The sequence below is a fragment of the Drosophila hydei genome, unplaced genomic scaffold (assembly GCF_003285905.1).
Source record: "Drosophila hydei strain 15085-1641.00,03,60 unplaced genomic scaffold, DhydRS2 tig00000060-arrow-pilon, whole genome shotgun sequence".
NCBI lineage: Eukaryota > Metazoa > Arthropoda > Insecta > Diptera > Drosophilidae > Drosophila > Drosophila hydei.
In genome coordinates, this window is record NW_022045656.1 from 2,904,209 (window position 1) to 2,919,598 (window position 15,390).

Genomic DNA, 15,390 nt, shown 5'->3' on the forward strand with positions numbered 1-15,390 from the left:
CGGTTCCTTAATTACCAATGCATGTGCACTGGCAAGACGCCACTTATAATTGTTATTGTTGTTCTGTCTGCATTTTAAATATCCGTTTTAAATAACCCGTGCTAATACTTCGCTAACTACTTACAGACAAGCTGTGGAACTGACGGAACGCACTTCGCCAGAGCAGGCGGCATCAATAAGGGAGCCACTGTCCGTGGTCAATCGCCGCTGGGAAGCTTTGCTTCGTGGAATGGTCGATCGCCAGAAGCAGTTGGAGCATGCGTTGCTCCACTTGGGTCAATTCCAACATGCGCTCAATGAGCTGTTGGTTTGGATTAACAAGACAGACAACACATTGGATCAGCTGAAGCCGGTAAGTCTGCCAAGATATAGCCTCTGAAAAAATCAAAATCTAACACACAATATTTCATGCAGATACCTGGTGATCCACAACTGCTCGAAGTTGAGTTGGCCAAGCTTAAGGTGTTGGCCAACGATATACAGGCGCATCAGAACTCGGTGGATACTCTCAATGATGCCGGACGACAGCTAATTGAAACTGAGAAGGGTTCCGTGGAAGCCTCCACTACACAGGAGAAACTGCGCAAGCTGAACAACGAGTGGAAGCAGCTCTTGCAAAAGGCTAGCGATCGTCAGCATGAGCTGGAGGAGTCTCTCCGCGAGGCTCAAGGCTACATTGCTGAAGTTCAGGACATTTTGGGCTGGTTAGGTGATGTAGATGCCGTGATTGGTGCCAGTAAGCCTGTGGGTGGCCTGCCAGAGACAGCGACCGAGCAGCTGGAGCGATTCATGGAAGTATACAATGAGCTGGAAGAGAATAGGCCTAAGGTAGAAACAATACAGGCGCAGGGCCAGGAGTACATTAAGCGCCAGAATCAGATGAAGGTTTCGTCTAGCAATCTGCAGCATACGCTGCGCACACTGAAACAGCGCTGGGATGCAGTTGTTTCGCGTGCATCAGATAAAAAGATTAAGCTGGAAATTGCTCTCAAGGAGGCTACCGAATTCCATGAGACTCTGCAAGCCTTTGTCGAATGGCTTACTCAGGCTGAGAAGCAGCTGACAAATGCTGAGCCTGTCTCGCGCGTGCTGGAGACTATTCAGGCCCAGATGGAGGAGCATAAGATACTCCAAAAGGATGTGAGCACACATCGCGAGGCCATGCTCTTGTTAGACAAGAAGGGCACTCATCTCAAATACTTCAGCCAGAAGCAAGATGTGATTCTTATCAAGAATCTGCTCGTCTCAGTACAACATCGCTGGGAGCGTGTTGTCAGCAAGGCTGCAGAGCGCACACGTGCTCTGGATCATGGCTACAAAGAGGCCCGTGAGTTCAATGATGCCTGGAATGGCATGATGCAGTACCTTCAGGAAACTGAGCAGGTGCTAGATCAAATCATCGAAGAAGCCACCGCTTCAAAGGAGCCGCAAAAGATTAAGAAATATATTGGCAAACTAAAGGAAACCCATCGCCAGCTGGGCGCCAAACAGTCAGTGTACGATGGAACAATGCGCACCGGCAAGAACCTCATGGAACGTGCACCGAAGGGCGATCGCCCTGTGCTTGATAAAATGTTATTGGAACTCAAGGAACAATGGACACGTGTCTGGTCGAAGAGCATTGAACGTCAACGCAAACTGGAGGAAGCCTTGCTGCTTTCTGGACAGTTTAGCGATGCTCTTGGAGAGCTGCTTGACTGGCTAAAGAAGGCCAAGAGTCGCCTCAATGAGAACGGACCAGTGCATGGCGATTTAGAGACGGTGCAGGGCTTGTGCGAGCATCACAAACACATTGAACAGGATCTGCAGAAGCGAGCTGGTCAAATGCAAGGCGTGCTCAAAACTGGTCGCGATCTGGAGCGTTCGGGCAACAATCCTGAAGTGGGTCGCCAACTGGATGAGCTGCAAACCATTTGGGAGGAGGTCCAGAATGCCGTAGGCAAGCGCGGAGAGCGACTCCAAGTCGCTTTGGTGGATGCTGAGAAACTTAACGCAAGTGTCCAGGCTTTGTTCGACTGGCTGGATCATGCGGAGCATAAGCTACGCTACGCCAAGAATGCACCTGATGATGAGAAGATCTCACGCGAGATGATGGAGATTCATACGGAGTTCATGCGTGATCTGCGCGTGCGCGAGCGTGAGAAGACCGAAACGTTTGAGTACGCAGAGGTGATAATTAGCAAAGCCTATCCCGATGCCATACCCATCATCAAGAACTGGCTATCGATCATTCAACAACGCTGGGAGGAGGTGCGTCAGTGGGCCATCAACCGCGAGTCGAAGTTGGAACAGCATTTGCAATCGCTCAAGGATCTGGATGATACCATTGAAGAGTTGCTCGCTTGGCTCAGCGGACTTGAGGGCACGCTATTGAGTAAGTTAATCAGACTAGTATCTATATGGTCGATTATTAATGTCTCTTCGTTCCCATAGATCTAAAACATGAACAACTGCCGGATGAGATACCCCCTGTGGAGAAATTGATTGAGGATCATAAGGAGTTCATGGAGAACACCGCACGCCGCCAGAACGAAGTGGATCGCGCATGCAAGCCACGTCAACTGCCACCTGGCGCTCGCAAACCTTCGCGTAGCGGCAAAACTCCAGTGTGAGTACTATAAAGTTGCACCCAAATTTTTGTATATACGAAAGATTTATTTTTATTTATTATTTTATTTTTTATTGCAATTTTTCACCAATTTTACTGCTAAAAATATCAAATATTTTCCCCTGCAACGTTTTGCACACAAACTCTTGCCTATCGTCTACCCAAAATACCACAAAAAAAAAAAAACAATACTCTACACCTTTCAACAACTACTCAATATATATATATATATATACAACTGTAGTCGTGGCTCCAGCCACGATCTGCGTGAACAGTCGCCCGATGGTCAGCTGCGACGTCAAAGGTTTGACAGCTACTTTATACTCTACATTATATATTGCAAGCCACAAAAAAAACAAATAAGTGGCGAATGTGCTTACCAACACTGACTCTCTCACACACGCACACATTACCAACTGGTTAAAGTTTGCATTTAGCTTAACCATTGCAACATTAAACATGTTATAAAACTCAAATAGCAGCCAATCATTTGCTTAACTATAACCTTAAGTTATTTCGTGTTCTATGTAGCGCTAAAATGTGCTAACATACGAAGTTTGCTGAACCTACATACAAATCCATATTTCATGCATATTTCTATTACAAACCATTTACCAATAATTACAAAGATAAGCTAAACACGTTCACTTTTAAGATGAGCTTCGAAATGTTGACTTTTGCGTTTCTCCCTTAACTATATAACTATAGCCAATCTTATCTAACGGTTTGCAAAATTATTGTAGTCATAATAATAACACCTTATATAGCCCTAAAAGGCATTAAGAACTTAGAATGAATCCCAAGCAAATCTACATTTAATATTTTTGAAAAGGTTAATAGTTTGTAACTATTGCCTGAATATAAATAATACCGTATGTAGCCATATTTGCTAACTTATCTATGTATAGTTAGTATTCTTTGCCACTTACCACACCACGTATTATTCACTACATCTCGCACACACACCGCCTCGTTCACAGCACCCGGCTTTCAACACTGCTGCTAAAACTGTTGCTTTATTTTGATTTTCTCCCAACCTTAAGGAGTAGTATAACTTGTCTAATATATGACTTTTACTCTCTTCCACAGCTTCAAGGGCTCGCGCGATCAAGGACTTAACGCTCGCAAGGGCAGGTGAGTTAATAGTCTGAGTCTCTAGACTGATTGTTAAATGGTTTCAAGAAATAACTGTGCATGCACTTTCAAAATGCTCAATGAAATTTCCTTTGTTTACTCTCAAAACTTTTTTTTCGGCTCTATGCAACACTATTTTTGGAAATGCTGCGACATGTTATTTATTTTGTGTATACATATATATAAATATATATACTATTGCCAATTTTTTTTTTGTACTGTAATTTTGTATTTGTTTATATTGTTTCGTTATTTGATCGTTTTTGTTTTTGTCTCTCTCTTTTGTCTCTTTTTTGTGACTCTACTTTCATCACGCTACGTAAACGTTGCCTCATATCAAATTCTATGCATCTTGCTGCTTAAATATTTGCTCTGCATCATCAATAAATCAATATTTCTACATATATATATATAAATATATAAAAAATATTTATTTATAAACATATGTATGTAAATATAATTGGCTGTACAGTCGTGTTACGCCCACGCGTGATACGCCAGACAGAGATCGCCTGCCGCACTATGGCCCACGTTTCTCGCCAAGGTAAGTGACCGACCGACCGATCGAACTTTCACTCATCATTTAATGCTCAGTGCAGCTCAAACTGTGCGCTTAGCTAAATGCTCTGTTAAGTATTTTGTGTATGTTAAGCATTATGTAGTTGAGCTCTCTTTTCGTTCATTGTGTACTCTGCTTCCCATAAGATATTTTAAATTTGTACTGATCCTTGTCAACTATTTTCAAGCAGCTCCAATGGTGGTGAATTGGAATTCCGTTCACCACGCGCCAAGCTCTTGTGGAACAAGTGGCGCGATGTCTGGATGCTGTCATGGGAGCGTCAACGCTTACTTCATGAGCATCTCATGTATCTGAAGGATGTGGAGCGTGCTCGTAACTTTAGCTGGGATGATTGGCGCAAGCGCGTAAGTAACCAGTTATGATCTAACCTATGTTCAATCAGTAACACTCGAAAATATCATACCTCATGTAGTTCCTCAAGTACATGAACCACAAGAAATCGCGCTTGACTGATTTGTTCCGTAAAATGGATAAGGATAATAATGGCATGATACCGCGGGATGTGTTTATCGATGGCATACTCAACACAAGTAAGTTCTGAAATCAAATTAGCTCTCAGAGTTTTTCTAATGGCATTTTCTGAACAGAATTCGATACGTCGGGTTTGGAAATGAAGGCCGTTGCGGATCTGTTCGATCGCAATGGCGAGGGTCTTATCGATTGGCAGGAGTTCATTGCCGCTCTGCGACCCGACTGGCAGGAACGTAAACCCGCCACAGATTCAGATAAAATTCACGATGAAGTCAAACGTTTGGTCATGCTCTGCACGTGCCGTCAAAAGTTCCGTGTGTTCCAAGTGGGCGAAGGCAAATATAGAGTAAGTCCAAATTAACTTCCAGTTTGCATATGTTAAACAGATCTTAACTGTTGTGTTGTTTCTTCACAGTTTGGTGATTCCCAGAAATTACGCCTGGTTCGCATCCTTCGCAGCACTGTGATGGTGCGCGTGGGCGGCGGCTGGGTTGCTTTGGATGAATTCCTGCAGAAGAACGATCCTTGTCGCGGTAAGTTGCACAACTCAAAACTCTTAATCACAAACGTTTTCAATATGAATATAATTTGTACACGTAATCACACGAAAATTATCAAGAAATCTTGTTCAATTTCAAACATTAATCGCATATTATTTCTAGTGTAACTTTTTGTAGTCCACCATACCACATTAAAGAAAAAAAATATAAAAAAGATAATCATAAATATTCCATTCCCATCTCAGCTCATGCATTTTGTCTATACCTTAGATTGTATATGCATCATTCTATTACAAACCCATTTTTGATCATATCTCATAATTCACATACATCGACTTAGGTACAGTTGTGCTTAACAACTAATTATACAATTTTTTTTTAAAAACAAGCTAAACCTTTTTTAAAAACATACAAATATATCATATTAATATTACCAAACGGATATGGTCATTTAACCAACAAATAAATATCAAACTTTTGTGCCTAAAAATATATAACTAGCATATGAACCCAAAAGAAAAAAAAAAACAAAACAAAAACATAACCTAAAAATAAAAAACACAATTTTTGAAAACCTCATTAATTTGTTTGGTTGAAAAGTTGCTTTAATAAATATATATAAAAAAAAATAAAAACAAATAACAGAGCGCATTATTTTTGAAGAATTTTTGACATTTAGCCAGCGCCAATTTTGACGCCTCTCATACACACAATAACCCAGCGAAATAAAAAATCCAAAAAATATCCTAAAACCCAACCACACCTAAGCTCACAATATAGGCCTCATCATGCTCATAATTTTGTTGCTTTTATAAATGTTAATTCTGCGTTTTCTCCTACCTCCCATACCACACATTGTATTTATCTACTTATTTGGTATTTTCTCGTTAACTGGGTTGAGAAACACTAAGCCTATTGCGTAGCATTTAACCTTAACCAAAACATTGATCAACAATATAAAAACTTGCTTAGTACATTTTAGTGCATGCTTCCATTTACTTTTGCTGTATTTTCTCTTTGCTTCACTTAGCTACAATTGGGCATACTGTTAACTAACAGTCGTGTCGGCTGTACCTAGCTGTAACTGTATTTTTTTCATGTCACGCCTCGTACATTTGATTTGATTTCTGTTTGTTGTGCTTCCAATTTTTGAATTGAACTTTTTGTATTAATATTTTGTATACCGTTTTTCGTTTTTACTAATCAAATTTTTATGTTTTCCCCCGTTTTTCTTTTTCAAATGTTTTTTTTTCTATGATTTCTTGTTGAATCGAAATCGATAACGATAAATCAATATATATATATATATATATAAACACGTACATGTGTGCCACAAAAATCCGCTTGCGCTGCCCGATCGCCTGCCTATCCACGCCAAACATGCACTCGCCTGCGACAAAACAAAAAAATACCACCAAAATACCACAAAAAAAACCAACAACCAAAACCAAAAAACTGTGACAAATACCATGCGGTAACAAAATTTCGTTGTTATTGTTGTTATATGTACAAAAATACAACAACAAACAAATGCGTGCTTGGTATATATGTGTATATATATATATGTATATGCGTGCTTGTATATATATGTATGTACCATTTGGTATATTTCGCGGCATTTAACGGAGCAGCCAAGGGACGCACTAACATTGAGCTACGCGAGCAATTCATATTGGCCGATGGCGTCTCACAGAGCATGGCCGCCTTTACGTCCAGACGTTCCACGCCCAATGCTGCCCAAACTGCCAACAGTTCGCAAAATGGCGCCGGTAGCCCCAACTTGCCGCCATATATGAGTGGACAGGGTCCCATCATAAAGGTAAATCAACAAACCTATCTCAGATGTGGGTTAACTAATCAAAAGAAATCAAAAACAAAAACAAAAAATACGTAAAAAAAGAGAAGAGAATCCCTTTCATAATCCCCATACTAATCCCGTATATTAGAGTTATGTGGTTCAGAACAAGTTCAATTGAGCGAATAATTGAAGTCAATCACAGAACTTTTTCAGTGATCTGTGAACGATGGCAATGAGTCTGTTATAGGTAATCCTCTCTACTGCGAAATCCAAATGCACAAGAGCGATTTAAAGTTGATCAGCAATTCATAAGCGATACTATTTATCGATATATTTAGCTTTCGCTTGGATGGCTTATTCAAACTGTCAATTGTTCATAAACTAAACACTATCCAACGGTCCAAACAACTGAATAACTGACCGTCTAAAGTCTACTAACCGAACTATGTAATGATAATGAGCTAGTCAAGCTCACGCCTCGAAAACTCAGAATTGAACTCGATCAATTGAACTAATATTCCCTGACTCTAATGTATGTCCCTTGTTAGGCTTATCCGATTATCCGAAAGGTAAGTTTTGAGCTTTCGTTTTGGGTTTATTGTGTGTGTTGTTGACAAAATAAAAATACCAAAAAAAAAAAAAAAGAAAAAGCAAAAGTTAAAAAATACATGCTCGCTCGCTGCTGCCGCTGCGTCGCGCCGACTCTTGATTTTTGTGCATGAGAATTTATATAATTCTATATACATATATATTTATCGTATTGAACGTATTGTTGTTGCTATACTACATACATATCGTATATATCTTTTACATATATATTTATTTGTTAATCCTTCAATTGTATTTTGTGTTTCGCTGCGTCATTTATTTTGAGTTAAATGCTAGCTACATCTTATCTAAGTGTGCGTGCAGTTGCGCTCCCTGAGGCTAGGTTTCTTTTGAGGTTATGTGCAGGCATTGATTAGGTTATATAGAGGCCAGTTGGCTTAAATGATCATATTCCGTTTAGTCAGCTATAAGCATATAGAGCAAAATGCCAACCAAAAAAAAAACTTATTTCTATATATGTAGCTGATGAGCACTTGGCCGAGTTAATGCCAATATTTGAGAAAATCCGTGCACAAGACCAAGTCCCATGCGCCTTTCCCATACATATGGGCGCCGGCGGCACAGTATTCGTGCGCTGCAATACCAGCCGCTCGGTACCACTGAGTCCACACGTGCTTCATTGTCATCCAACCACACACTGGGTAAGTCGAACTCGACCTGAGGAAGCAGACGGAAGTAAACCGCACCAGGTGGCAACAGGGCCAGTAGCAGGGGGCACCACCAAAAATACCCCTAGCCCTACAATTCTAACATCTAATTTCTTGCCTTCCTGTCAGGTACGCGAGCGTTCAGTACGTTCTATACCCATGTCCAGACCATCACGGTCTTCGCTTTCGGCCAGCACGCCTGATTCGCTCAGCGACAATGAGGGCAGCCATGGTGGACCCTCGGGCCGTTACACGCCGCGTAAGGTCACCTACACGAGCACACGCACGGGCCTGACGCCAGGAGGCTCACGTGCCGGCTCCAAGCCCAACTCGCGCCCGCTAAGCAGACAAGGCTCCAAGCCTCCGTCGCGACATGGCTCCACGCTTTCGCTAGACAGCACAGGTGAGTGCCTTGAGTTGTCCAGTATCCAACGCCTATTATAATCTGTTTCTTGCAAATTTGTTAGACGATCACACACCCTCGCGCATACCACAGCGTAAGACATCCGCTACAAGCACCATCAGCGGCACCGGCACCGGCACCACGCCACGTCCGGCTCGTCTGTCCGTAACCACGGCAGCCACACCGGGCAGCCGGCTCAACGGCATCAGCACTATCACACGCAAAACCGCATCCGGTTCGGCAAGTCCAGCGCCCACAAGGTAAGAGTTCGAGCTACAAAAAAAGCTTATTCCGTCAGTTGGGGTAAAGCGGGGGTTTATTTGATCAACACCTGAATTTTATTAATTTATTTATTTGTTTTTTTAAAAATATTTTCGGTTACTGCATTAACTTTTGACTCACACAACAATACCTACAAAATACCAAAATAATTCCGAAACATACTCAACAAATACTCGAAACTCATTAATCAACATGCTACTCACACAACAAATTGGCTTATATCAAAAAAATACACATTCAAAATACAAAAAAAAAAAAACAATTTTGAATCGCTAACTTACAAAACGAATTGGCTTGAATATCATATCGAAATTGAATGCTTGAATGCAACTAACTGCAACATCAAAAAAAAATACAAAAAAATATACCGACTTGTGCCTGAAACAAACAAAATATACCAGCAATGGAGGCATGAGTAGATCATCCAGTATACCAGCACTAACAGGCTTCGGCTTCAAACCACCTAGGTAATGCCCAATAAAAAAGTGAAAAACAAAAATAATACTAAACATATCATTATATATTATATTTATATTATGATTTCTATTCCATAAATATAAGTTAAAGTTAATAAGATTCAAGCTAGTTTAAGCAGTAGCAAAATAGTATATAAACTCTCGGTTATGGTTGTACTTATGCTAACTATTCATATATACTAAAGCCGCCCATCACGGATACCGGTTAAGATACCCCTCAACGATTCCAAAACATCATCGCCCACCAACTCGTCTGCCAATCCAAGCAGCTTGGGGTAAAGTTCTATATATATGTAAACTTAATATATATATAGAAAGAGAAAGTGCTCTATATCTATATATATCCACAGTAGAAATTATCTCAGCAAATTGTAGCAAGTAATTATTATAATTTCTATATATTATATACTGCAAATATATTTTTGTTCCTAGTTTTGTTACCGTTATTGTAAGCCCAGTGCATGTCAAACTGCAAGCGCCTCGTTCGTTTTCTAACTTCTAAGTTCGACTAATGCTTTAAGTTTGACTTTGTTAAATGACCTTGCGAAGAATATTTTATATACGAGAGCTCCGTCTAACTCCAAAGAATTTCTGCTTCAAAGTGAAACACACAACTTTTATTTCCATTTAAATTAATATTTACTTAAAAGGAAATAAACTAGACTTAAAATGTTTTAGCGTATTATAATTTCCTATTGAAATCATAGAAAATACATTTTTATAATTATATAATTATAATACTATTATCCATTTGATTTATAACTAACTATTCTAAATATGTTGAATATAAACCCATTTCTACAAGGTCTTCAATCTTCGGTAGACCGAAGTTAGCTTTTATTGTTTATATATATTTATCTTACCTAACTGTTCAATTGTTAAAGTTTCTACTTTCATTTAAAAATATTTGGAATATCTTTTCTCACATATATCATTGATATGCTTTTCACAGGCGCAACATTAGCGGCAGTTCCACGCCCTCGGGTATGCAAACGCCGCGCAAGAGCTCTGCGGAGCCGACGTTCAGCTCGACGATGCGGCGTACATCGCGCGGCACCACGCCTACAGAGAAACGCGAACCGTTCCGGCTCTAAGGCGGAAGCAACAGTTGCCAATTAAAATTAAAAAGAAAAAAAGAAAACACAATTCTTAAAATTACTAACCACGCACTGAAGTTCTTTCAACTAACCAACCAAATTGTGAATTTGCCCCCTGACTCTCTTCTCATCTGACTCAGACTACATTGATGTAAAAAATGTAGCAACAGGAACCAGTTCAAAGGACGCTACGAATACAAAAAATGAAAATTTGTATGTAAAAGCGTCGAGAATATTGCAAATTTTGGTAAAGCGCAAAAGACACACACACAAAAAAATGAGAAAAGCAAAATTTAGTTTTTATAGCAACCGTTATAAAGTAAAGCAAAAAGCTATTCACACAAAAGTTGAGAAAACTAAACACGACAAGTCATACTAACTAAAATGAGAACCTTTTGCTACTACTAATATTTAATGCCTTCTATTTACTAGTTATACTTAAATATGGATTTCCAAGTTTATAATTTGTATATACTTATATAAAATGCAAAATACACTCCAAGTGCTTTAAGGCAATTCAAAACTAAAAATTAAAGAAAACAAAAAAAATCAAGAAAAAATGAAACAAAAATTATAAAAATTAACAAAATTAAAAAAAATTATAAAAGAAAACATTCGAATTGTATTGTAATAGTCGTTGCGCACTGTCATTAGCTCTTGCAGTCTCTGATCGCGCTCACAAAATCGCCAGTTTGTGGGCGTGTTCTAGCTGTGGGCGTGGCAGTTGTGTGCGACCAAAACAGTAAACACAATAGAAATGAAAGAAAGTTTAAGTAAAAATTTGATTTTGTTCTGTTAAAACTAATTGTAAAAGTGAAGCGCGTAAGCCACATAAAAGGAAAAGAAAACAAAAAAATATTTAATTAAATACTAAAAGTCATTACTATAAGTTTAATTAATATTTAGTTAATAAGACTACCAAACACACATACATTTTGTAAGTGGAACATATAACTAATATAATAGAGTGAAACCGAAATGATAAAAACCTGCAGAACCTTTATATAAATATTGTATAATACTAATACTAAATTATTTTGTTATACAGAACGAGAGAAATGCATTCAACGTTTTTTGTAATTCTATTAAAAAACAATTCAAACGTGAAATAAACATTTACAAAAAAATATTAATAACAAAATATGATGTTGTTTTCTTTATAACCTTTTAACAATTTGATCTTTCAGACAACTATTTGCAGTGCTCCAATTGGTAGCGAACGTTCCAATTGGACGGAATTCAAAAGGAAAAATAGTTCTTCATCGACTGTTAAGTTGGTTAGTTTAACAGCTACAGCCGCTGTTATGTTACTGCTAACATTTTCTGAAACAACATTAGTGTCCATGCGGGTATGCACTGATATTTTTGCACTTGTGATTTCAGATCGCCTGGTAGGTACTTCAGCTGCATATTTCTCTTCTCTATGGAATATTGTCATTTTGTCCCCGTACAATAAAGGCCCTTGGGAAACTTTTCAATTAAATTTGACCAACAACCGATTTTTGTATAGCTTTAATTTAATTTTTAAGCAAATTTTAAAATATCTTTAATGCCGATCTTTGGAAAGACTCTTAATAGCCATATAATATAATATTTGAAACAAATCTGAAAAGATTTGGAGGGTCATTTGCTCCAGTCTAAAAAGCTAACCTGTTATAAATAAATCACAGAGAAAGTATTTTATTATGGAATTGAATTTATTTATTTAATTTATGAGAGCTTTGTATTCGTATTTGCTTTTTGTTTTTGACACATTGAAATTTGGTATTCGTAGTACATGCATTACAAACCGCATGAATTGCATGCTTTTTGCTTTTGCCTTCTTGACTTATACATCAACATTTAATTAAATAGACATTTAAATATTTGAATGCAAACGTATACATCTATATAGTTGCTAGTTAGTGTTATGTATTTGTAATTTCCCGGTTCTGTCATCTCAAAAAGTGACTAGAATGGCGCTGCTAATAGGAGGACATGCCCACAACTATAGATATCGTGCCTAGGGGATGTCTGTTTATCATTGTCTTTATTTTCTTGTCTTTTGTGCTTATTACTGTCTCAGAAAAGTTACCAGGGAATGGGGAGGAGTTACGAGTTAAACATTTATGCTAAAGTTTCAAGTGCGGATTGCAGTTTATGCGTTCTAGTAAATATCAAAGTGTGTATCTGTGTATGTGAATTACTCTGTGTGTGTGTGTGTGTGTGTGTGTGTGTACGTCAACGCCAGCGCTGCCAGTTGGTGCTGCTAATAACTATCATCTATTACAACGGAATCCCCTAATAATATCGCTGGCAATAATTGCAGCAAGTCTTTTGTCAGCCATTACAAGTACAAATATAGATATACATATCTAAGATAAAACTAAATACATAAATATACATAGATTCGTAGATCAATTGATATTTGTAAACCACGCTTGCCATACAGCTAAACTAAAGATAAGTTAATTAATCAATCAGCAGCTGAGCCAAAAGCTCTCTCAATGTCTGAGTAATCAATCAGCCCCTGAGACAACCTCTTGGCTCAGTCAGCCTTATAAAGCAATCCGTCAGGAGTTGTACCAAACACTTGGCACAAGCTTTCACAGAAATCGAGTGTTGCACTAAAGACGAAATTAAACAAAAATAAAAAAGTTAACAAAACAAAAACAGAAGCTTAGGAGCTGGTCTTGAAGTATGGGGTAGAGTTTTGTGTGTGTTGTATATTAGCAGCAGGGCGGCAGATGAGGAAGCAGAAGCAGGGGCAACAGCTGTGGCATTGGTATAGTTAGCATCAGGGCTGCGTCTTTTATTTCATTTAGAATCGTTAGACGCAGCATCCAAGTGCTGCGCCACTGTCACCTGGCATGGCCGCTGCCGGCAGTTTGCGCCTTTGGCTGTTTGCCGCCTGTAGAGTTGGCACCGCTGCCAGCTCCACCAGCAGCAGCAGCTCCGCCACTTCCTCCTCCTCCTCCAGCTCCGCCAGCTGCTGTGCCAGAGCTCTGCGCCACATCGCCTCGATGATGATGATGGTGATGGTGATGATTGTGATTGTGATGTCGCCGGCCACCGCGATAATGTCGACGATTGTGATGCTGATAGTTGTTATTTGTGGGCTCTGGCAGCACACGTTGCGTCTCCTGCACTACAGGAGCAAAGCTGCTGACTACTGGCTTTGCCTGCGCGGCTGTGCTGCTAGCTGGTTCTGCCGTGCCGGCCAGCTTCTTAGCTGCCTCGGCCTCTTCGCGACTTCGACGCCGACGCACATCCTCCTCCGTTTCGATGGCTATGACTGTGCCTGCCTCAGCCTCTGCATCGATGATAGCGCCGCGGCTTTTTTGCTGCAGATAGAGTTGCGACATATGCTGCTGCATTTGCCGCAGTTCCTGTGTCACTTTGAAATCGGGCGCATTTTCCAGCTCGGCAGGCGGCATCGCGCACTTCAAACTGTCTGATTCATCGCGTATATGCTCCCGACAGACGGGGCACAGAGCCTGAAAAGGATCTGCAGTCTTCTGCAGCCAGGCGGGTAACTTCTCGAACTCCTCCTGGAAAGTGCGACGCAGCGCATTCAAATGCCGGGCCAAGCAATAGCTGTGTAGGTAATGGAAGCACTCGGTGCGTGTGAACTCATCGCCCTCGCTAAAGCCATACAAACAGATGACGCACTGACCACTGGGCAAATTGCTGCCGGTCAAATGCTCGCGCACCACCTCGATCAAATCGAAAACGACTGGCAGACCGAGTGACTCGTTGATCTTTGCGTCACACGCACTGCGTATGGCTTCTAGTCGGGCATCGTCCAGGCCACGGGGACGTAGCAGCTTAAATTCTGGACTCACATCCGGATAGCCAGGCGGGGGCAGCACCTGGAGAGTGACACAAATATACTTCTGCTCATCCTCCTCGCCAGTAAGCGGCAGCACCGTTGTCTCAATGATGTCCACAGCGCCACTAGAAATTAACAACAGTTACTCTATGTAGTAAATAGGGGGTTCACACATTCGTGAGTCTTACCTGGCGCCTCGTACAATGCGCACATCGTCCATGAGAATCGCCTCTAGCGATTCCAATTCCTCGTCTAGCAAACTGCAAACGAAATACAGAAAAACAACATCGTTTTTTTTTTGCAAATGCATAAGCATTACATTACTATAATATACTACTATTTAACTATGTCTTCTTACCCATCCATGTTCGTTGTTTTTTTGCTTATGTCTTTAAATGCTATTTTCTTAAATATATAATAAAAAATCGATTGAGACAAAAATTTTGCGATTGACAACAACAACTAAAATTCGGCAATCGCAGTACAACGTTTATCCGACGACCAGTCACGACGAGCGTTAACACAGAGTTGACACTGGAAGGTGCGCCATCTAGTGTGGGGTAGCTGTAAAGAGTATTAGTAGATTTTAACAGTCTGTTTGAGTAACTATGCTGTCTTAACAGAATGAAAATGACTTTAAACCGCTAGGGATTATACAAATGTTTGTTACGCGCCAAATTTGAATTAGCATACACTTAAAAAATCTTTTTTAGATCTTTTTTGAAATGTAGCAAGTTAGAGGAATGTTAACTTAGATTCAACTCATGTATAATTTTTTAATATAATAAAGTTATAAGCACATATACACACATGTACATATTAACAGAGAGCAATCTTATTAACACACATCTTCATATTGAACGATGGGCTTAAAATTATAGATTTGTAAAGTTAATGTTATTGTTTAATAAAATTAAATAAAATTAGAAAGATAATAGATTCTTTACAATTATATTAATATATTTGTTTTTAAA

The 15,390-nt window shown here is 39.6% G+C and overlaps 2 protein-coding genes across 32 annotated transcripts in view; one reads left to right on the forward strand and one right to left on the reverse strand.

The window, feature by feature from the left end:
* LOC111592244 (microtubule-actin cross-linking factor 1) overlaps nucleotides 1-11,464 on the forward strand; it is a 98,192-nt gene extending 86,728 nt beyond the window's left edge. For 12 of the 31 annotated variants that reach the window (XM_030222663.1, XM_030222664.1, XM_030222653.1 and 9 more), the window contains 15 exons: nucleotides 127-352; nucleotides 415-2,374; nucleotides 2,434-2,608; nucleotides 2,853-2,912; nucleotides 3,698-3,742; nucleotides 4,215-4,286; nucleotides 4,492-4,666; nucleotides 4,735-4,852; nucleotides 4,910-5,139; nucleotides 5,209-5,326; nucleotides 6,925-7,112; nucleotides 8,477-8,750; nucleotides 8,815-9,010; nucleotides 9,694-9,783; nucleotides 10,461-11,464. In XM_030222663.1, coding sequence (XP_030078523.1) covers nucleotides 127-352; nucleotides 415-2,374; nucleotides 2,434-2,608; nucleotides 2,853-2,912; nucleotides 3,698-3,742; nucleotides 4,215-4,286; nucleotides 4,492-4,666; nucleotides 4,735-4,852; nucleotides 4,910-5,139; nucleotides 5,209-5,326; nucleotides 6,925-7,112; nucleotides 8,477-8,750; nucleotides 8,815-9,010; nucleotides 9,694-9,783; nucleotides 10,461-10,602 — 4,069 coding nt within the window. In that variant the 3' untranslated portion in view covers nucleotides 10,603-11,464. Of the gene's footprint in view, nucleotides 1-126; nucleotides 353-414; nucleotides 2,375-2,433; nucleotides 2,609-2,852; nucleotides 2,913-3,697; nucleotides 3,743-4,214; nucleotides 4,287-4,491; nucleotides 4,667-4,734; nucleotides 4,853-4,909; nucleotides 5,140-5,208; nucleotides 5,327-6,924; nucleotides 7,113-8,162; nucleotides 8,342-8,476; nucleotides 8,751-8,814; nucleotides 9,011-9,433; nucleotides 9,500-9,693; nucleotides 9,784-10,460 lie in introns of all 31 variants that reach the window. The other 19 variants (XM_030222676.1, XM_030222655.1, XM_030222671.1 and 16 more) reach the window with 6 other exon arrangements.
* Nucleotides 11,465-12,325: 861 nt separating this feature from the next.
* LOC111594335 (E3 ubiquitin-protein ligase RNF25) lies at nucleotides 12,326-14,921 on the reverse strand. Its single transcript, XM_023307581.2, has 3 exons — nucleotides 14,775-14,921; nucleotides 14,605-14,676; nucleotides 12,326-14,541 (listed from the first exon to the last, which is right to left on the reverse strand). The coding sequence occupies exons 1-3, from the start codon at nucleotides 14,780-14,782 to the stop codon at nucleotides 13,446-13,448; spliced, it is 1,176 nt and encodes a 391-aa protein (XP_023163349.2). The 5' UTR covers nucleotides 14,783-14,921; the 3' UTR covers nucleotides 12,326-13,445.
* Between the last annotated feature and the right edge of the window lie 469 nt (nucleotides 14,922-15,390).